Source organism: Sebastes fasciatus, chromosome 3, assembly GCF_043250625.1.
Source record: "Sebastes fasciatus isolate fSebFas1 chromosome 3, fSebFas1.pri, whole genome shotgun sequence".
NCBI lineage: Eukaryota > Metazoa > Chordata > Actinopteri > Perciformes > Sebastidae > Sebastes > Sebastes fasciatus.
In genome coordinates, this window is record NC_133797.1 from 41,023,238 (window position 1) to 41,045,963 (window position 22,726).

The window sequence follows — 22,726 nt, forward strand, 5'->3', positions numbered from 1 at the left end:
AGATTCTCTTCTCTTATCGTACGTCTGAGGATCGATAAAAGAAAAGTAAAAACTTTAAAAGGTGGAATAACAAAAGGGAGGTCGGGTTATAATTAGAACACAACGGGGCCCGTTTCAGCAGACATTCCTCAACGGGCGACTCGTCTTGAGCTGCTCCATAAATCGAGGGATTTCATCAGCAATGTGTGTCTGACATGTAGAATATGTAGAATATGCATTATGTAACGGTTATAGGGCCCTAAGCAGGCGCTGAGTGGAGTTCGTGAGCATATTTGGACCCAGTTTCTGCCATCCAGGTACGGGTCAAACACCTCGGTGTTATTTAGAAGCTGATGTAACTGAAAATAAGAACTGAACCAAATTTGTGAGCTGCTAAACATTTGAAATTAGACCCGTCTGTCCTGCTCGACTTCTATATCGGACTCAGATTTGTCATCATTTTGAAATTCATATTGAAAGGGTTTGACCGTATAAGACCAAGGATGGTAGAACTCTGGCAACCGGGCCAGCAGCTTGGTGCAGTAGACACATACTCAACAACAAGATGAGGGTTTATTAAAAACACATCCCACGGCCATTACTGCGTAAAATCATGTATTCTATTATATCAGGCTTTTAATCTGGAGCCCTGGCTTCAATATGGTAGTTTATACTGTTTTCCAGCAGATTAGAGCCTTTCTATGTGGAGTCTGCATGTTCTCCCCGTGTCCGTGTGGGTTTCCTCCGGGTTCTGGGCATCCGACGTACAAACAACAACAACGACAACAATTTTCCAGCAGATTGAGCCATTTTCTCATGTTTTCCCTCTGGGGCAAATACATGCTATATTCCTGGATTACTGAACAAAAAACTGTGAAAAACTATGAAAGAAAAACCTGGCATTTAGTATGCAAAAAATAATTAAAAAAACATTAACGTTATGTAAACAAACTGGTCTTTAAAGGGTTAAAATTCTGAAAATAATAAATATTTGGTAATTAGGATCAGGACTGAAGTTGGTTAAAAGATTCACAGTAATTCTGTGAAAATGGAAAATAATATTAATGTAAAGTATTTAGCAGTTTTAAGAAGGGGACTTTTTTAAATCTGACACTGCACAAAAAAATAAAAATGCATCAAAATCAATGTTACTTACATATCCCCGAAAACAATTCAGAGAATCGTTTCATTTTCGTGTGTTATCTTTTTCATAACAACAGTAGCATTATGTAAACAAACTGGTATTCAAAGGGTTAAAATTCAGAAAATGAATTAATATTTGGTAGTTAGGATCAGGACTGAAGATGGTTAAAAGTTTCAACTCAGTGAAAGTGGAAAATTCAGTTTTTTGGCACGGACATTTTAAGTTATCTAAGGACTTCGGAGCAACTTTTTAAAAGTGAGGCACAAGGGGTTAAATTGTCTGTTTTATTTAATTGTCTGTAAGGAAGGTCGATGTTTTCATGTAATAATAATGTTCCTCCTACTACCTGTTTAACAAATAAATATAGTGCTAGACAGAAAGTGATAAGATGATAATTTAACTTTATTTAATTGTATTTAATTTAATTTTATTTTATTTTATTTTATTTTATTTTATTTTATTTTATTTTATTTTATTTTATTTTATTTTATTTTATTTTATTTTATTTTATTTTATTTTATTTTATTATTTTATTTTATTTTTTATTTTATTCCAAAACATTTTGACAGCAGTTAAAACCTGTAGCAATAATATGAGTGTGCCAAATGGAAATGATGCTAATTATTAACTGAATGATTTTACCTGCTTGGATATCGGAGAAAAGAATTACTCAATTAAGACAATACAGTTCGTGTGGTCAGTTATCTTTGACTATAGTGTTTCCTCTGACTACTGTAGCATCCTGTGCATTTATTGCCTGTTAAATGTAAACTGAGGCAGTTTCTCCAAACACAGCAAGTCAAACAATTTAGAACCTGAAAGTGAGTAATCGAAAGAATAAAAGCTAAAGAATTACAGAAAAGTAGATTAAAAAAAGAGTAAATCAAGTAATACGTATATTTATTAAGGCGATTAATACAGTGATCAAAACAAAGAGTATTACGTCCACTGCATTGTGTTCGTGCCTGACTCCTGGCTTCAGCTAGTTATATTCAGACATGAGTTGTGTGTCCAATGAGATTTTTAAGTTTATTTATTATATTTAAACAGCCCCATTTCTCATGTATTATAGCTCTGTTGATATGAATTACTAAGGAATCATCCATAAATCTTGAACAAATACTGAGCCATGAAATTTACTGCCGGGAATTTCAATAATTCTTTCGGGGATAAAGTTTTTGAGACGGCATTAAATTAGACATTAAAAATGAAAAATGACTCCGAGCTGTTCCTCAGTTATAACCAGAGTCCTCTCGATACGTCTGACTCTGACTTTACACAAAAACAGTTTCGTTTCTTCAAGCTCTATTTCAATAACTTACTTTTACTATCTGCTTTTTGAACTACAATTGGTAAAACTATATTTTCAAGACTCACAAAATGGGATGTTAACAGATTTATTTTATAATCCAGCTAACACGTGTGAGTTTTATGACTCCAGACTGGAGCGTTCCTCTGTAGTCTGGGGTTGCAGTAAGTACAGTCAAGGTGAAGCGCCCTTGAGCAAGACCTTACATGACTATACTGGGCAAAATAAAATAAAAAATAAATAAATAAATTACTTGATAAATGAATAAATATGTAGTTAAATGTAGCAAAAATAATATTAAAAATAAATGTAGCCATTAATTAATTGATAAAATGTGACATAAATTGATATTTCTGTTTTAATTTGCTTCTTTATATATTTATTTATCTTTGTATTAATTCCCTTATTTATTTACTCCTCTGTGTAATTTTCCCTTTTACTATTTATTTAGTTATTTATCGAGTCATTTTAATTTTTTTTATTTATGTTTGCATTTATTTATTTATTCTTTATTAATTTTATATTAATTTTTAAATGTATTTATTTATTTATTTAGTTGTGCATTTATTTATTTATGCATGATTTACCCTTTGCATTTAACCCCTTATTTATTCCCCCAAACTTATTCATATCTGTTTTCTTTTCTTTATACTTTTCTTTACACATTTCTTTATAAATAAATACATTTAAAATGTAATAAATAAATAAATACATAAATAAATAAAAGGGAAAATTAAACAGAAGAATAATACAAAGGTAAATAAATAAAGAAGCAAATTAAAACAGAAATATCCATATATGTCACATTTTATTAATTAATTATAAATCTATATTTAATGACATATTTATTTATTTATCAATTCATTTTTGATTTTGGCAGGTACCATCCTCCATAAAACAATAAGAGCTCTGCTGTCCACAAGCAAGCAAAATCCTTCTCACAGAGCGCATCGTAATTTGCCCAGAAAACAAGAACACAAAAGCTCAAAGGGCCTGAAGACATTCCTTCCAGCTCTCAGAGAGACAGGAGGACGGAGGCCAAGCGAGAGACAGACGGAAAGCGGAGGAGGTGGTGGGAGAAATACAGTGGAGATAGAGCAATCCCACGGGATTACGGCCTAAAGAACCAGTCTGGAATCCAGAGTTGTCAGAGGACAGGAATGGAAAGAACGTGGCATCAATTTCTGTAAAAAAGTGGAAGAAAGACAAAACATTTTTATACAGTACAGTACAAGGAGGGCACCTTCGGATGGATATGAGGCAACATAAACTCCCAGATACCAACATCATATGGTTATGGGATCCACTATATGTGAGGGTTTTAGCCACGCCGGCGGCTTGGCTCTAGGGATGACTGGTCCAGACTGGATTATCTCAGCACCTACTCAATGGATTGCATGGAAATGTTGTACAATTACTCCTGGTCCCCAGAGGCTGACTTCTATTATCATGGTAAGGATGGCCTCTGAGGGAACGGCGTTACCGTGGTTACTCACGTTATCGCGGTGACTCACGTTACCGCGGTGTCTCACGTTACCGCGGTGACTCACGTTATCGCGGTGACTCACGTTACCGCGGTGTCTCACGTTATCGCGGTGTCTCACGTTATCGCGGTGACTCACGTTACCGCGGTGTCTCACGTTATCGCGGTGACTCACGTAACCGCAGCCTTGGAAAGGGAGGAGTGAGCGGAGGGATACTCAGTTGGTTGCAATCTGCAACCACACCACTAGATGCCACCAAATCCTTCACACTGACCCTTTAAGCTATACTTTATGTTTTAGTGCTAAATAGCAAATGTTATCACGTTAACACGCTAAACTAAGATGGTGAACATGTTGCTGTTAGCGTTTATCCTGATTACAGCCTCACAGAGATGCAGGCGTGGCTGTAGACGCTTCTTATATGATCAACACTCAACACTATCTTATGATGTTTAACACAATCATTTCATTATAGACAACACAAATATTCACATCTATGAGCAGTCATCTACCGCTGTTTTGGTGTTGCGTCTCTTTGTGGTTGCTTTGTGTCTCTTTGTAGTTGTTATGTGTTTTGTGTCTCTTTGTAGTTGTTTTGTGTCTCTTTGTTGTCATTTTGTATCTCTTTGTGGTTGTTTTGACCCTTTTCATAGTCATTGGGAGTCTCTTCGCGTCTCTTTGCAGTTGTTTTGCATCTCTTTGTAGTTTTGCATCTCTTTGTAGTGTTTTTGTGTCTCTCTGTAGTTGTCTAATGTTTCTTTGTGGTCATTTTGAGTCTCTTCCTGGTTGGTACGTGTCTCTTTGAGTGACATTTTGTAGGTGAAGGCCGGGGGGGCCTCTGACACTTTGGGCCTGTGCCCGCTAGGCCCGTTCAGTAATACGTCCACGGCGTTGCCGACTTTCTCACAAGACTTTTCTAGCTACTTTCATTGGAAAAGAGTTGGAAACCCAACTCTACAGGAGCAGCTGAGGGTTTCCTGCCTTGCTCAAGGGCACAACAGCAGTCACAGTTAATGCAGGACAGGACGTTCCTTGTCTTTTTTCTCCCCGATGGCCCAGTTTTCCGAACAGTGACTTTGCATCTTTTCTAACCTCTGGACTGCGTTCAGCTCCTTACATCAATGTCACAATCGTCTGGTTTCTAGTCCACTTTTAAATCTTTTCCAAGCCATCGTAGATCTTTAAGGGGAGAATCTCTCCTCCCGGCACACATTCCTTTTTTTATGATGTACTGCTTCCTGTATGTCTATCCCATCTATCAGAAAAACGAAAATAAATCCTCCGCTTGACAATTAAAATAAAAACTGATTATGGTGGTTCCATGCTTCCCCTGTGAGTTACTGACTATTTGTCTTAATGCAGAGGGACCTTTCCCGACCCTCTGTGCCTAATCACACAATGTCTGTTTAAAAAATGTAGCCTGCGAGGATACTTTTCTTCATGTTGAAGTACTTAAAGATAAAATATACAGGTTTAATAGCAGCTCCCTTTGAACCCGGCACAGTCCGTCTGTGTCTGTTCGCTGCTGCTGAGGCTCAGGAATGACTCCAGACTGGGCTAAATGTAGCCTGAGGTAATGCCCAAACTGATATGAGAGGTAAAAATAGAACAGGTAATATATATATATATATACATGTGGAGGTTAAAGTATGGAAAAACTGTGAGATTTAAAGCTAGAGTTGGTAATCTTCTTCATAAAGAAAGGTTTTTATTTGTTGAAATTCTCATTTTACCTCGACAAAAATCAATAAATTAAATGCTCTGACAAAAAAACAATCTGGTATCTGTGTCTGTCTCAGGACTGTAATAAGCAACCTACCTGCCCGTCTATACCTGCGCTCACTCTGCTCCGTGTTGTTGACGTTCATTATGATCATTTTGGGGGTAGTGTCTTTGGAGGGACGCCTGAAGGGACAGACCGTCAGTGTCCCCCCACCACCACCTCTCTACACAGGAGCAAGACACACAGACTTTATGGTTGTTAAGCCTCTTTTTGTTGTTGCTTTAGGTCTGTTTTTAATTGTTTTAGTCTTTTTGTGGTTGTTTTGCATCTCTTTGTAGTTCTTTTATGTTTCGTTGTGGTCATTTTTGTCCCTTTGTGGTTGTTTTGCCCCTTTGTGTTGTCATTGTGAGTCTCTTTGTGGTCGCTTTGTGTCTCTTTGCAGCTATTTTGCATCTTTGTAGTTGTTTTGATCTCTTGGTCGTCTTTTTGTGTCTCTCTGTAGTTGTCTTATGTCTCTTTGTAGTAATTGTTGTCCCTTTGTGATTGTTTTGCCCCTTTTTGTAGTTGTTTTGTGCCTCTTTATTTGTTTTGTGTCTGTTTATGGTCATTTTGTGCCTCTTTGTAGTTGTTTTACATCTCTTTGTAATTATTTTGTGTCTCTTTGTGGTTGTTTTCCCCCGTTTCATTGCCATTGTGAGTCTCTTTGTGTCTTCTTTGTAGCTGTTTTGCATCCCTTTGTAGTTATTTTTTATCTGTGGTTGTTTTGCCCCTTTTTGTAGTCATATTGTGCCTCTTTGTAGTTGCTATGTGTCTCTTTGTGGTTGTTTTGCCCCTTTTCATGGTCATTTTGAGTCTCTTCCTGGTTGGTACGTGTCTCTTTGAGTGACATTTTGTAGATGAAGGCCGGGGGGGCCTCTGACACTTTGGGCCTGTGCCCGCCAGGCCCGTTCAGTAACACGTCCTTGGTGTTGCTGACTTTGTGACTTTCTCACTAGATTTAGCGACTTTTCTAGCTCCTTTCATTGGAGAAGAGTTGGAAACACTGAGCTGGGTTTTCGGTTGGATCATTTTTAAAATCTATCGTGTGCTCCTGCTGGTTTCTCAACATTACCAACCCTAGCTTTAAAGGTTCAAATGAAGATGACACTGTATGTAAAACATTTTAATCTTAGAGGCCAAATGAGTCAAACTAACTGACTTTAACGGAGATGTTGACTCAGGTGACGGATTAGAACACAGAGATCACTGTGTATTCAGATGACGGTGTCTCTGCACACAAATCTGAGCATTTCTTCCACATGACGAATTCAGGTTTCATCCCTCCAGCAGCCATGTAGAAATGACATGATACCATGTAACATTCAAATTGCATGAATACTAATTGGATGAGGTCCGCTGTGCATTCCTGGGTGAGCTGGTCAGACAGCCGGTCCATGTAGGGCTCGTCTGAGCAGCGCGGGGCAGGAATGTAACGGGAAAAGGATTTAGCCTCGGAATCTCAAACTCGCACGGAGCTGCTCCTGTTTACGCCGTAAATCTGTTGCTCCACCATGTGTCATCATCGAGGCACGAGAATCTGCAGGTTTTCCTTCCAGACGATGTGTGCAGCAGGTGATTCACTGACAACACACACACACACACACACTCCTCCTTTGGGTTGTGCAAGTCAGTGGCACCAGCTGCAGACTCCTGGACCACGGTGATATAAAGCTGAGAGACTAATACACCCCATGATCATAAGTATGTGGACACCAAAGCAAAGTAGTAGTTCCTGTTTTAACAGCCTCCACTTCTTCTGGGAACCGTTTTCACCAGATTAAAGAACCTGACTGCAGGATTTGTTTCCACTCAGCCGTTACAGTTTATCCCCAGAGGTGTTGGACGGGTTGAGGTCAAGTTCAAACTGATGCCACAAAGATGGAAACACACTATTGTCTGAAATATCATTGTGTGCCGTAGCTTAAAGATTTCTATTGTGTGTCCACGGGGCTTTTTTTATCACGAGGGGACGCGCTGCTTCCCAGCATCGGACGCTTGGCGGACACAACACAATCGGCACCTGATTGGACGGACGCTTCCCCTCCGTGGGCTGCTGCTCCCAGCTTTCAAACTGGAAACAATATGGAGGCTCGTTTGGAAACTTTCTTCTCTTATTTCATGAAAATAGCTCACCAAAATGTGTTTCTGAAAACATTTGAGGCGAGAAATAATCCTGCAGTTGCTGAATCTGTCTTTATTTTGGATCGACAATGTTCATTTTAAAAGATTCTCGGGAGTTTCGAGAGGCGGCGAGTCGCATCAGACGCCCGTGATTTGCATAAAGTAGACTAGACCTCATCTTTATGCACATGAGGAGCGGGCGTCGTGACGCTCCGTCTCTCAAATCGCGCCGCCACGCTACCAGAATGCATTGCACGGCTGCTTCCATAGACAATGAATGGGGAGCGTAGAAAGCACGGAGGCTGTGGACACGTTCCATCAGACAGGACACCAAATTCAACCTTTTAAAAACTATTCAGACACAAAATCCATTCAACAGGTTTTATTTAAACAAACACCGTCTTTGTGCAAAGACATTTTGTAATACAACATTTTCTTATTACCTTCACAATGTAGACAAAATATATATTTTTCTTAAATATAAATTAAACAAACGGAAGGATTTTATGGCTCCAGAAAAAAAAAAAAAAAGTCCCAAAAAGATAAACAGAGAAAAATCTTCAGTTGACCCAGAAGGACGGAACGCCAGGACTCGGTTTCAAGACTAAGTTTCATGTAGTTGTGATTCATTTTCAGGAAGATCACAAATTAATCTGTTTCTTTTAGGTTCCAGCCCAAACTGTGTTTAAAATAAGGAACCTTTTAGATGGTGTCATTTCACAGTGGTGGACTAAACATATTCAACACCAAAACCTCCAACAACCAACTTAAGTTAGGAATGATAACACACCATAATAGTCGGGCCACTCAGCTGAAATATTCATAACAACTGTGCATTTTACGATAAAAGCAACAACTTTGGCACAGATGTAGGTTTATATGTTATGAAAAGATATACAGTAGATATCGTGGCGCTGCAAATTTAGCCCCTGAGAGGCGTGGCAGCTATTTAGGCGCTAAATATTCCTAAAGTGATTTAATGACTGTTGATGACTACTACATACTTGCATTTTGTGTTTCTACTAGAACATGTTTACATGCTGTAATGTTAAAAAAAACAACTTTATTTTCCTCATACTGTCTGCCTGGATATACCTGTATTCACCCTCTGTCTGAAACGCTCCGTTTTAGTGCATTTCAACGGAATTACGTTGCTAAGCAACAGCTTGGGTCCATGTTTACTTCCTGTCAGCTGATGTTATTCACATCCACTGCAACAGGAAATAAACTGGGACACATTTAGAATGTTTACATTTAAAACCGTGTAAATATTGTATATTTGTGACATCACAAATGGACGGAAATCTTAACGGCTTGTTTCAAACGCACAATTTCTGAATACGGGCTGTGTGCGTTTCTCCGTATATTGAGCGTTTTATAATATAAAAAGACATGAAAATCTCACTTTTTACAATATGGGACCTTTAAGGCTGCTTTTAAAAGCTTTTAACCTGAGAAAAACTAAAAAAAGGAGCACTTTGGGGTCAAACTTCAATCAATTCTGTTCAGTTCTGAACTTTATCCGGCGATATCTCTTTCTCTTTTCATTAGCAGTAAAATTGACAAGCACCGATAGAAAGCTGAAGATCTTGTCGTTCTATCTTGAAGGCAAGGGGGTGAAGTTTGACCCTGAAGTGGCCATGCTCCTTTTATTTACTTTTCCTAATCAGCTTGAACACACCGTCATCAACAGTCATAAAATCAGTTTTCTGCAACATTTAAGGAATATTAAAACATTTTGAAAAATGGCTGCCACGGCCCTCAGGGGCCAAATTTGCAGCGCCCCGATATCTATATCTTTTCATAACATATAAACCTACATCTGTGCCAAATGTGTTGCTTACTGCCCCGCTAGTAATGCTCTTAAATCAAGAGCAGTCCTCATAACGCTGGTGTGGATTCTTTCTATTAGACTGTCAGAGGTGTAGTCAGGGCATTAGTAAGTCCATGTGTGTCCACAGCAGGGCTGCACAGCAGGGACGTGTCCTGCAGGAGGGACACCAACTCAACAGGACCGGGTGGATCCGTCTCCGTCTGTGCAGACTCTCTGAGGGATTCGGACCGCCTGCGCTTATCGACGACCACTGTCTTCGTTTCACTGAAGCCACTCAACCTGGAAGCGAGAGATCTTTTGGGTCTGGGCTTCTTGAGCTTCTTCCTCTGCGGATCGTGGGCGATGCTGTGCCGCTGCAGGCTCTGCCTCATGGTGAAGGTCTTCCCGCAGCCCGGGTGCGTGCAGGCGAAGGGCCGCAGCTCCTCGTGGAAGGAGCCGACGTGGCTCTGCAGGTTGAACATGGTGGTGAAGGACCTGTCGCAGCCATCCCTGGGGCACTTGAGGACCAGCCGGGTGTCGGCGTGGACGTGCTGATGCTGCTGCAGGAACCAGGAGTCCCTGAACACCTTGCTGCACTGCTCACACTGGAGGAGGAGCCGGTGCTGCTCCTTCCTGTGCTTCAGGTACTCCGTCCAGGTCTTCCCCGTGAAGCTGCAGCCTTCCTCCTTGCAGGGGTAACCTCTGTGCACCTTCTGGTGTCTCTTCAGCTTGCTGGGGACGCTGAAGCGCATCTGGCAGCCTTCATGAGAGCACTGGTAGAATAGAATAGAATAGAATAGAAAGCTTTATTGTCGTTGTATTAAATACAACGAGATTCACAGTTGCCACTTCTGGTCAGAGCTTTAAAACAAATACTTGACAAGACTAAACGAGGCAGATAAAACATAACAGGTAAAACACACAGTTAAAAAGCAATATAAAAAAGGTAAAGTAGATGTAATAAATAAATATAAACAGAAGTGTTACACTAGAAGTCTAAAATATAAAAATAGATGTAATGTAAACAGAGGTTATTGCACTTGTAAAATAGGTAAGTTAGATGTAATAAATAAAATGTAAACAAATTTGCACTTGAGGTGTATATTGCATCAAGGATATATTGCACAGATAGAGGTATTCACATTCAGTGTATTAATATTGCACAGATTTATTGTTTATTCAGTGTCCATATGGCACATAAATATTACAGATATATTATATAGAAATCATACAGATATTATATAGAAATATTATACATAAATATTACAGTTCAATTATATATAAATATTATAGATATATTATATATAAATATTATACATAAATATTACAGATATATTATATATAAATATTACAGATATATATAAATATTATACATAAATATTACAGATATATTACATATAAATAACTATTACAGATATATTATATATAAATATTATAGACATATTATATAGAAATATTACAGATATATTAGAAATATTACAGATATATAGAAATATTATACATAAATATTACAGATATATTACATATAAATATTATAAATAACTATTACAGATATATTATATAGAAATATTATATAAATATTATATATAAATATTACAGATATCTTAGACATATTATATAGGAATATTATAGCGATATTATATAGAAGTATTACAGATATATTATAGACATATTATACATAAATATTACAGATATATTATATATAAATATTATATATAAATATTATATATCTTATAGACATATTATATAGATATATTATATAGAAATATTACAGATATATTACATATAAATATTATACATAAATATTATATATAAATATTACAGAAATATTACAGATATATTATATAGTAATATTATATATAAATATTATAGATATATTATATATAAATATTACAGATATATTATATAGAAATATTAGTTTTATTGTTTGTTGAGTGTCGGTATGTCCCAGGGAGAGAAGCTGTTCTAGGCTGGAGGTGTGTTCACTGACCTGGTATGGAGGCAGCTGGGTGTGCTGCTCACACATGTGGGACTTCAGCTGCTCCTTCTTCTTGAACTGCAGCTCGCAGCCCTCGAACCTGCAGACGTAGTTCCGGTGCTGCTGCCCGGTGTGGACGCGGTTAACGTGCCGTGCCCGGTTGGTGTTGGTGGTGAAAGCCTCCGTGCAGCCGTCCACGGAGCAGAGGAAGGGTTTGTCCCCGCTGTGGCTGAGCTGGTGTCTGGTCAGGTGGTAGCGGCTGCAGAAGGACTTCCCGCAGTCGCAGCTGAACGGCTTCACTCCGGTGTGTTTACACAGATGAGCGTCCAGTTTCCACTGTTTGTTATAAGCCGCCGGGCAGCCGGTCACCGAGCAGATGAACCGCTTCAGCGGCTCCGCTTTAGAGTCCATCTCTGCGGCTCTAAAGAGGAAAGAAGTAGTTTCCGTTTCCGCTTTCAGCACGTGTTACCGCTCTGACACCCGGAAGCACCCACAATCCTCTGCGACTAGTGATGTGTGGGTCGCGAACGAGCCGACTCTTTGAGCCTAGTCGATTTCCCGTGCGCAAATGTGGCTACACTGTTCAGACTCAGCCTCCAACACAAACTACACGGAAGCACCAAAACCTCTTGGTTGTATCTAGTGAAGCCCGTCTGTTAAACATTTGGCCGTGGTCGGAGGACGCGGGGGAGACCGTAGCTTTGGTCTCCAGGGCCGGAGTCTCTGCTGTACTCTGCTCCTCTGCCTGCCTTCACTCACACACCACACGTTTTCTCTCTCTCTCTCACGTGCATGCTGCTCACTCCACACTGCAGAAGAGTTAGTTTAGCTCTGAGAATATCTAGTGAATGTTCAGTGGACGTTTGTGCAGAAATAACTGCTGCAGCTCCTCCAGACCAACAGAGGTTTCCCGTGTCTTGTGAAGTGACGGGGCTCCGCAGAGAGAAACGTTATCGTCTCCGACCAAAACTCCGATGTCTCCCCTGTTCCCTCCGGCCGCGGTCGGGAGGCTGAGGCAGGAAAAGCCAACACTAGGATCAGCATTGATTCATGGAGAGACCTTGGTCTGGTCAGCTAACATTACTGCCAAGCAGCTGAAATATAAGTGATATTGTGCTTTTAGCTGACGTGTGTCTCCTCACTGTGTTGAGTGATGCTCGTTCATGTCTATGTAGAGCGAGCACAAGCGCCAGCAACAGGACGCTGACTTTCATTGACTTAACGGCCACAGGTGAAGCTGTTAACAAGCACTTTCTGATTCTTACAACAGTCCGTTTAATTCAAGGCAGAATATTAGGATGATCTTCTCCGCGCCACGGGCACTCCATGCACTGACTGTGACCGAATGTTGTGTTAATGATGTCCGTGCAACCAATCAGGTGATGACAGACGAGGATCATACCATCAAGCAGGGAGGGTCCGGGGTGCGCGGCGTGCTGACGGTCTACAGGTACAGAGCAGGAGGAGAGGAAGAGAGAAAGAGAGAGAGGGAGTGCGGTTCGGTGCGCGAAAGCAGACAAGATGAGTGACAGTCGGAAATGAAGCAGCATGTAAAATTATGAAAATTACGGAAATTATAGGGTTTAGTATATATTATATTGAATAATTTAAGTGATATATGTACAAACATACAAGTCAAAAATCAAAACAGCGCTAAATTGGGCTGAATTATAAAAGAAAGTAAAAACGAAGAACCGAGTTTGGGAGCCGAAAGAGCCGACTCTTCTCTTCTCTCGGTGAGCTGAGCCAAATGATCTGGCTCACTAAAAAGAGCCTGAACTCCCATCGCTATCTGCAACGTGACGCCACTTCCGGAGTTGATGTCATATCCGTTACCCATCAGTCCTCTGGTGGTTGTTTGGTCAGCTTCAGGAGCGTTTGTGAGTTTCTTTAAGGTTTATACTCCAGAATAAACATAACCCCTGAACATTTAGATATTATAATACTCATAGTTCTGTTTGCTGTTGTCATTAGCTACATGTTGTTCATATTTGTTCGAAGAGAACGTTACCGTGACACAGAAAGCTATCTGATGCTGCATCGGCACACCAGACTCCAATCAGAAACCTGCCAGTTTCATGTTTTCATGTCTTGTAAAGTAAAGTAACGTTAGCTAACACACACACGTATGATCTTAGGTTTGTACTCAAGAGTAAACATGACAGGAGAGCATTTATAAATTATAATACTCATAGTTCTGTTTGCAGTTTGGCTACAAGTTGTTTATAACTGCAAGAGGACGCTAACGATCGGCACACACCGGGAGCGTCAGCAGCGCGGCGGCTGCGTGATACACGCGTCAGGGGCGTTCACACCAGCTGCGTCTCACAGCAACAACAGACAGGTGATCTGTTGACAGTATATTAACTTCATATCAGCAAGACTTTACTACAGTTTCGAGGTCTATCTGTAGAATATGTTACGGAGATGAAAAAAAGTAAAGTTAAGTAAACTTGTTTTTAAATCAACACTTCCTGCTTTCATTTAAAAATAAAAGCCATCAAGCGTTTTTTTCTGTGGACGAATTCCTTCATTTGTTAACACTAGGCTTTTATTTTGAAATATGTGCCGGACAGTGTTCTAGAATATGAATGAATATAGTACGGAGTTTTAATTGTGGATTATTACTATTATTTACAAATTACCACACGTTTCTGAACCTTTCTCTGTCTAAAATAAATATAAATATAAAGAAAGCCCTTTATATAAGAAAGAGCTGACAGCAGCAGCAGAAACGCAGCCGACACGCAGCCGGTGTGAACACCCCGACGCGTGTATCGTGGCGTGGCGTGGCGTGGCGTGGCGTGGCGGCGCGGCTGTGTGATACACGCGTTGGGTGTTCACACCGGCTGCGTGTTTGCTGCGTTTCTGCTGCTGCTGTCAGCTCTTTCTTTCTATATAGAGTTTGTGTTTTAATGACCAGACCTCGAAACTGTAGTAATGTAGTTGATATGATGTTAATATACAGTCAATAGATCACCTTCACTGTCTGCTGCTGCTGTGAGACGCAGCTGCGCGGCACGCGTCAAAAATAGGCAAGACCTCTATTCTCTAGAAGAGACGCAGCTGAGACGCTCGTCTCAGGCGGGCAGCGTGGCTGCTCTAACCTGTTAACAGGGACGCCAAATAAAAACAACAGGTAACGCAGCCGCGACGCACTCCTGACGTTCCCTGTGTGTCCACGCCGTTAGGCGCCTGATGACATACTCTACATTTACTGAAATAGTTTTACAATTCATTAAACGTTCAAATACGTGTGTATTTTTTTTCCATTATAGTCGGGTTTGCTGTTTTTAACAATTAAATAATGTTATCTTACAACATGACCTCTATCCCTAACCCTAGTGTTAGCTGGGTGGACCTAAGTGTAGTGTATGCAACTGTTTGTTTACATGTCGTCTAACTGTTAGCATTACATTATGGTGTCAATGACCTTTCTTTATCTGGTGAATAAAGGGTGAATCCATTACCTGTGTGGAGGTCCAGTCGTCACTATGGTAAGTCATGATGTGTTTAATGTACGCGTGTCTGTCAAGATACAAAGATTAAATGCTTAAATACGCAATTTGTACTCTTTACTAACAAAGAATCTTGTACTGTTTTCTTGACAGGGTGAAAGAAAAGGAACAAATAAATACTACCCTCCAGATTCGATCCGGCCAAGGTGTGTATGATGAGCACACGGTGATTAGTGTGTGTCTGTCGTTTTAGGAGTGATGACGGCGAGATGAAGCTACATGAAGCTCTCCAGCAAATTGGTTCTCAAAAGGGGTGATCTTTTGAGGCTTCATGTGCACACAAACCACTTTCTATTACAGACGATCTCAACTATGTGATCTGTGATACAGGCTACGGTGTTTTGCACCAGTAAAGGCTTGAGAAAGACAGTCAACAATGACAAAAAAAATCTATTTTCATGTTTATTAAGGCTGTCCCGAATGCTATTTTTTGCTTTCGAAGCTTCTATGAGTAATATTCGAAGGTCTGTCTCCATCTCCATCTCCACTACTGACACACATTCACCTCTACACACTACAAACAGCGATATCCGTCTGAGAATAACTAATAATAATTCATGTTGAATATGAATTGTTGGATATTCATTTTTCTATGAGCTATTTGGGGATTTATACATTATTATAGCATACTTATATGTAAAAAACTAAACAAAAAACAAAGCATTGGAGTACTGATTTGGAGGTCGATTACCATGGCAACGGTCGAAGCTTCGTAGCATTCGGGTCAGCCCTACCATTTATATCAATATAGTGTACATTTTCTGGTAAGCAGCCTGCATTAGGATCGTATAACTATAACTATATAATATACTATAATTGTCTTGTGAGTAAAGGTGTACTTGGTAAATTTAAATGAATCCTTTGGTCAATCATTGTATCATAATAATGGCAGGATTGGTGTTGTCAAACTGAGAAGTAACGGTGGTTTAACTGGGCAGAGGACGGTGAATGTGCTCCTGTAGCTTTAAGAAAATGATAGAGGCAAGACTTTATTTGTTTTTATTCCGGAAGAATAATTTCTCAACTGTATTTTGGCTTCGGGCATCATCAGTGACGTCACAGGTCTAAAACCATACAAGTCTCGATACACGTTTCACAGATTACTTCCTGGATTACTCGACACACACTCCGAAGCAGAACGTAACATCACTAGTTTAGTGCAACCTTTGTGTCGATATACTGACTTCACATTTCCATCATTCTTTGTCTTTAGCATGGATCCCTCAATGGCTACCATAAAACTCACGCTCTGCGGGAGAGAGCCAGGAAACTGTCCCAGGGCATCCTCATCATCAGGTTAGTACACACAAAGAAAAATGTCTCTCCCTTTATGTAATGTATTTTACTACAACAAATACATGTGTTGTCAAAATATGATGAAATAAGCAAAGCTAGAATAAACTGATGAATAACAGTGGACATGTCTCATCTAGCTAATAAGCATGGGGACATGTCAGATTACGATTAGTTGCCATGATTTGAATTAAGTATAATAAAACAGACTAGATTTTAGAATAAGATTTATCCGAACTGGTGTTTTTCAGTGACGCTCAACCTACTTTGTTTGTTTTAACCGTTTAACTGTTTTTGTCCTTTAAGGTTTGAGATGCCCTACAACATCTGGTGTGATGGCTGCAAAAATCACATTGGCATGGGTAAGTTTGAAGAAAAACATGACCCGTTTGGTCAGGCTCATGGTACGTGTCCACAGGGGCGTTTTTTATCGCGAGGGGACGCAACGCTTCCCATCATTGGACGCTTGGTGTGCTGTCCCTAGAAACAAGACACTCAGCTCCTGATTGGACGAACGCTTTCCCGCCGTTGGCTGCTGCTCCCAGCTTTCAAACCGGAACCAGTCTGGAGGCTCGTTTGGAAACTTTCTTCTCTTATTTCACGTAAATAGTTCACTGAAATGTGTTTCTGAAAACATTTGAGGCGAGAAATAATCCATGCAGTTGATGAATCTGTCTTTATTTTGGATCGACAACGTTTAGTTTAAAAGATTATTGGGAGTTTGGAGAGGCGGCGAGTCGCGTCTGACGCCCGTGATTTGCATAAAGTAGACGAGTCCTCAACTTTATGCAAATGAGGAGCGGGCGTCGTGACGCCTAGTCTCTCGAATCGCGACGCCACGCTACCAGAATGCATTGCGCGGCTGCTTACATAGACAATGAATGGGGAGCGTGGAAAGCACGGAGGCTGTGGACACGTACCGTCAGTCTCACAGTCTCATACAGTGGCTTTACATTTCCATGACGCTGATGTTCTGCTTGTCCAGGGGTCCGTTACAATGCGGAGAAGAAGAAAGTGGGGAACTACTACACCACGCCAATCTACAGGTAAACACATCAGACACAGACCAGGTTGACTGCTCACGTGAACATCACACTCTTAAGTTGTGTGGTGCAGTTTACAGTATATCTTTAAACAACAACATGAACCGCTTTGACAAAGTGACTCAAAGTTCAAATGAAGAATTCAAGATATTTACATCTTTTTTTTTTTCTGCCTCCTCAACCAGGTTTAGGATGAAGTGTCATCTGTGTGTCAACTACATCGAGATGCAGACAGACCCGGCGACCTGCGACTATCTAATAGTCAGCGGGGCAAACAGGAAGGAGGAGCGCTGGGACATGGCTGAAAATGAGCAGATCCTCACCACAGGTAAAGGATTCATGTTTATCAATCAAAAGATAAACGGCTTCCTTAGTTCACTAGTGGGTTTCTTCATGGTGTAATTTAGGCTGGAAATCAGCACCATGACAACGACGATGACACAAAAGGTTTTTATTTTGATCATGCAGTGTCAAACAGCCCATCTCAAACTCTGAAGATGTCTTCGTGTCCTCGCTGGGTGACTCTGTCTGCTTCTGCTTTTCTGTTGCATGCCTGTTTTCTTGTTCTAATCAACCCTCTCCTCCGTCTCTCTCTGTGTACAGAGCGGGCAGAGAAGGAGAAACTGGAGACGGATGCCATGTTCAAACTTGACCACGGTGGGAAAGACAAGGAGAAGCTCAAGAAGGCTCTGCCATCTCTATCGGAGATCCAAGACTACCAGTCCAGCAAGAAGGACGACTTCCAGCTCAACAGCTCCCTCCGCAGGAAGTTCAGGGTAGGACAGTGACTGCTGTATTAAAGCTACACAAGACGATGTTCACCATCTCTTATGGGAGTTATTGCTGCTCGTTTTGTGCTGAACTTTTCTTAGAAAAGTGAGTAAAACTTGTACAAACCTGTGACATCTGTATTAACAGTGTATATTACTGCATGTCTGGCATTCTCACACTTCATCCTGTGTAGCCAGGAAGTAAAGAAAAGGTTATATTCCTGTCATATTAGCACAAACAGTAGTGACACAGAAAGAGTTCCAAGGAAGACAAAATAATCACATGAAGCATTAATGGCAGGTCATCATTTCTTGAGTTTTAAAATCTTGGCCTTTTCTTAGATTGTCTAGCGTTGTGTCTGACGGCTCTGCTTTAATTGGCGGTGCAGACGGAGAAGAAAGTTCTGGCCGAGCAGGAGGAGAAGGACAACACAGTGAGGATGAGGACCAACCTGTCCATCCCATTGTTGCCAGAGAAGGAGGAAGACAAGAAACTGGCAGCGCTGCTCACCTACCAGGCGCCCGACTGTAAGGAACATACACAGGCTTTAAACGTATTAAATACATTTGTTAAGGGGTCGACCTCCAGCTCACCCAGCAGAGTGTGTGTCTCATGTAGGCTGAGTTCTTGGCAGCGCCTGGGTTCAATTCCAACCCGTGTCCCTTTGCTGTGTGTTATCCCCTCTCTTTCCCTCCCTTTCCTGTCAGTCTCCAGCTGCCAATCTTTAAAAAATACATTTGTTAAGCTCTATCCACCGCCACCCTCTTTAAGGGCAATCTGTAAAACATTAACATTTTAAAAAGATGACTTTTATACAGCTGAACCTGGAGCCTGCCTAGCTGACATCAGCAGCTCTTTAAATTCAATTCAAATGGGACAGTTCACATGCTGCAAGTTATATTCCTGACTGAAGGAAGAGCATATTCAGAGGCCCCAGCTAGAACAAAGTTCAGATGTAATGTATGAACGGGAACTTCCCATTTACAAACTAGCATCCAGAAAGCACACACATACACCAAGTCTGCACAATTTTTTTTTTTTTTTTTAAATATTAATTATATTTCTCCACCTGCATTGATGTCAAAATATTAGAAACACCTCTCAGTATAATGCACCACCAAACTACAGCTTCCACAATGACCATAAAGTTGAATCAACACCTTTCTAAAACAGTTTCCGTACACACTGAAGTTTAGCCGGGTGTACCTAATAAACTGGTAAAATAATGTATTATACTATCAAAAATATTAATCTGCAAAAAATACATCAAATAATTATGAGAGAAAAGCAGGGATATATTTGACATATTTAGCATAGAAAATAGCTTCTTCTTCTTCTCCTCCTCCTCCTCCTTCTTCTTCTTCTACTTCTCCTCCTCCTCCTCCTCCTCCTGCTCCTCCTTCTTCCTCTTCTTCTTCTTCTCCTCCTCCTCCTCCTGCTCCTTCTTCTTCTGCTGCTCCTGCTCCTCCTGCTCCTCCTCCTTCTTCCTTCTTCTTGCTTCTTCTTCTTCAGCTGCACCCGCTGTCAGACTATCGTCATAAATAGGCAGCGTTTCACTTGATGTTGCCTCATAAGAATTCAGAATCTCTACAAAAGACAGAGGTGTCTAAAAACCCGTATTAACAGGAAAGAGGCAGAGGAGAAAACGGTGAAATCAGCTGGGGCAGTGTGGGCGGGGCATCAACATTTCTTGTCTTGTTGTTTGCTTCTTTTGTATATTCTGAATGCACTGTATGAATTAAGAATCCTTTTAAAAATCTCTATTTCCCTCCCTACTCAGCCTACGACGACAAGCAGCACAGCAAGCGGAAAGAGATCTCGTCTCGTTCGTGGTTCAGCTCCCCCTCGACCTCACCGGCAAGCCCTGCAGGCAGTCTGCTCCATAAGCTCGGCCAGCAGGGGAAAGAGGCAGCGGTGGCCAAAGCCCTGGGCTCGTCACACAGCGCCCTGATCCGCAGACGCTCAGGAGGACTGGGAACCAGAACCGAACCCTGCGCCACCGTCACTCGCAGACAGTCGCACCCAGAAATCAACACGTGTGATGGAGAGATTTCAACGGTCGCTCGAGAGGAAGCACCGAGTAGAGTGCCGACACAACACAACACAGAGACTAATGACAGCGGCTCCGGAGAGACGCATGTTAAAACCACAGAGGAAGCAGATGAAGGACTGACTAAAGCAAAGGGTTCTGGGAAGGAGAAGGAACAGGGCAGAAGTTTAGGAGCACTCTCGTCCCTGGCGGCGGACTACAGCGACTCAGATTCAGACCCTGGACAATGAGGATGAATGGGGCTCATCATAAGCAGAGTCTGCTACTGGAACAAACCGTGGTGGTTTAACTCCCCTCTCTGGTCACAATGGAAATATTTTAGTTTCTAAAACAAAGATTTTAAGCTCGGTGGCCTGCAGAATTCATTATTCTAAATGTGTTATATGATGACAGCGAGACTTCCAAATGTGTTTCAAAATCTTTAAAGTGTTGTATGTGACCTGTTAATAAGGCCTGTGTGCAGAGACTACAGACCCAGCTTCAAATATGTGTTTGTTTAGATTTAGATTACCACGTACTGTTTGTGTGATCTGATGTCCAAACTGTCAGGCACCTTGTAAAATAAAATGAAAAATACATTGTAAAATACCGTTGAACTGTCGTGAACATTACAAATTGTTGCAACTATCTCCATCACACATCGGTGAACAGCAGGTTTTCTGTTTGTCCATTAACAGGTCCGCCATAAAATCTGATGAGTAATGATTACAGTTGTGGGTTTTACCAGCACCAATCTTTAAATGGATTCTAAGTGCAACACCTCAAATCTCTGTTGCTGATGACGTATTTTTGTAGGCCAACCAAGGCCTATGGAAGGAGGCTGGGACTCGGGCGGACATGGGTCTTCAGCTACGGGGTATAACACATGAGCAGTGTAACTGGAGCTGCTGTCGTGCGTTGGCTCAATTCCGGCGAGTGCAGAACAGATTTTACTGTGCATGTGTTGTCACCCTGGTTCCCTCGACAAAAAGCCGTGATTGTCCGTGATATTTTTTCAATGGAAAAACTGACGTACCAACTAAAAATGAAAAGCAATATCTTTGACAAGAACTGGGAAAAATGGATCATTTACATGGAACATGAAACATGAGACATGTGTTGTTGGAGAATATACACTCACCGGCCACTTTATTAGGTACACCTTGCTAGTACCGGTGGTCTTCATCTGCTTCAAGGTTGGACGTGTTGTGCGTTCAGAGATGGTATTCTGCATACCTTGGTTGTAACGAGTGGTTATTTGAGTTACTGTTGCCTTTCTATCATCTCCAACCACTCTGCCCATTCTCCTCTGACCTCTGACATCAACAAGGCATTTCCGTCCACACAACCCCCGCTCACTGGATATGTTCTCTTGTTGGGACCATTCTCTGTAAACCCTAGAGATGGTTGTGCGTGAAAATCCCAGTAGATCAGCAGTTTAATACTCAGACCAGCCCGTCTGGCACCAACAACCATGCCACGTTCAAAGTCACTTAAATCCCCTTTCTTCCCCATTATAATGCTCGGTTTGAACTTCAGCAAGTCGTCTTCACTACGTCTAGATGCCTAAATGCATTGAGTTGCTGCCATGTGATTGGCTCATTAGCTATTTGTGTTAACAAGCAATTGAACAGGTGTGTATAATTTTAGAGAAGTTCTGATCAGATCAGGATGAAAGGTTTTTAAAGATAAATGTCGTGAATGTATTTGGCCTTTTGTTTTTTTAAATCTCCTTCCTTCAATGTTCCAGCTTGTATGAGATGATTTCATCTGAAATGAAAGTTTTCCACATTTTAATGCTGAACTTTGGGCTCCATCATTATTGATCCCAAATTGGTAACTTCTTGTGTTACATCATCACAGCGTGTGAGAGTTCGCTGACTAAACAAACCTGCAGTGTGTTTTTGTGTGACTGTTATTGATCCGAACCCGTCGCCCCTCCTCTTCCTGTTGACGGTGCAGTGTGTGTGATGAGGTCGTAGGAAGGCGGTTAATAGCAGCTGACCGTCTCTCCGGGGGCCACAGTTCACTGAGGATCCCAGACGGTCGTCATGGGTCGGTGGACGCTGCACAACGTTTTCTTCCTCGTGCTTCTCTGCAGCTCCGAAGGACAGGTTGATACTCCAAGAAGGTACGTCTCTGTTTTCTGCTTTATCTTTAACATTTTGTTTATTAACTAACTAACTAATGAATCTGTCCTGTTCACAGACACGCCTGGCAGGGCAGGTATGTATGTGCACAGAGATCATCATATACAGAGATGAAACATTTTGTCTTTGACGGCTTGAGTTATTATTTCTGAATTTTGCTCCCCAGGTTTACATCAATAGACAAATTCTGGGACCTCCACAAGTACGTAACCAAAGCAGCACCTCACAGAAAACACAACATAAATACAGTTTAAAAGATCTGTTTTAAGATTAAACAGAGCTCAACGTTGATGCTTTTTTTTTTTACTTTCCTGGAAATCTACTCGCCCGAA

At 41.0% G+C, this 22,726-nt stretch overlaps 3 protein-coding genes across 5 annotated transcripts in view; 2 read left to right on the forward strand and 1 right to left on the reverse strand.

The window, feature by feature from the left end:
* Positions 1–8,166: 8,166 nt before the first annotated feature.
* gtf3aa (general transcription factor IIIAa) lies at positions 8,167–12,091 on the reverse strand. The gene is made up of 2 exons (XM_074630944.1): positions 11,603–12,091; positions 8,167–10,385 (listed from the first exon to the last, which is right to left on the reverse strand). Exons 1-2 carry the CDS (start codon positions 11,999–12,001, stop codon positions 9,708–9,710), a joined length of 1,077 nt encoding a protein of 358 aa, XP_074487045.1. The 5' UTR covers positions 12,002–12,091; the 3' UTR covers positions 8,167–9,707.
* Positions 12,092–13,359: 1,268 nt separating this feature from the next.
* yju2b (YJU2 splicing factor homolog B) lies at positions 13,360–20,851 on the forward strand. Of its 2 annotated transcripts, none has more exons than XM_074630946.1 (10): positions 13,360–13,470; positions 15,047–15,087; positions 15,202–15,254; positions 16,322–16,404; positions 16,708–16,763; positions 17,387–17,447; positions 17,630–17,772; positions 18,048–18,220; positions 18,604–18,742; positions 19,996–20,851. In XM_074630946.1, the coding sequence occupies exons 5-10, from the start codon at positions 16,715–16,717 to the stop codon at positions 20,493–20,495; spliced, it is 1,065 nt and encodes a 354-aa protein (XP_074487047.1). In that variant the 5' UTR covers positions 13,360–13,470; positions 15,047–15,087; positions 15,202–15,254; positions 16,322–16,404; positions 16,708–16,714; the 3' UTR covers positions 20,496–20,851. The 2 variants fall into 2 exon arrangements, with proteins under 2 accessions (XP_074487047.1, XP_074487048.1); XM_074630947.1 differs by lacking the exon at positions 13,360–13,470 and adding an exon at positions 13,579–13,688.
* A 1,381-nt stretch (positions 20,852–22,232) lies between these two features.
* Positions 22,233–22,726, forward strand: part of LOC141765081 (venom factor-like) — a 47,088-nt gene continuing 46,594 nt past the window's right edge. The window contains exons 1-3 of one of the 2 annotated variants that reach the window (XM_074630942.1): positions 22,233–22,375; positions 22,453–22,470; positions 22,561–22,596. In XM_074630942.1, the coding sequence (XP_074487043.1) occupies positions 22,296–22,375; positions 22,453–22,470; positions 22,561–22,596 (134 nt within the window). In that variant the 5' untranslated portion in view covers positions 22,233–22,295. Of the gene's footprint in view, positions 22,400–22,452; positions 22,471–22,560; positions 22,597–22,726 lie in introns of both variants that reach the window. The other variant, XM_074630943.1, reaches the window with a different exon arrangement.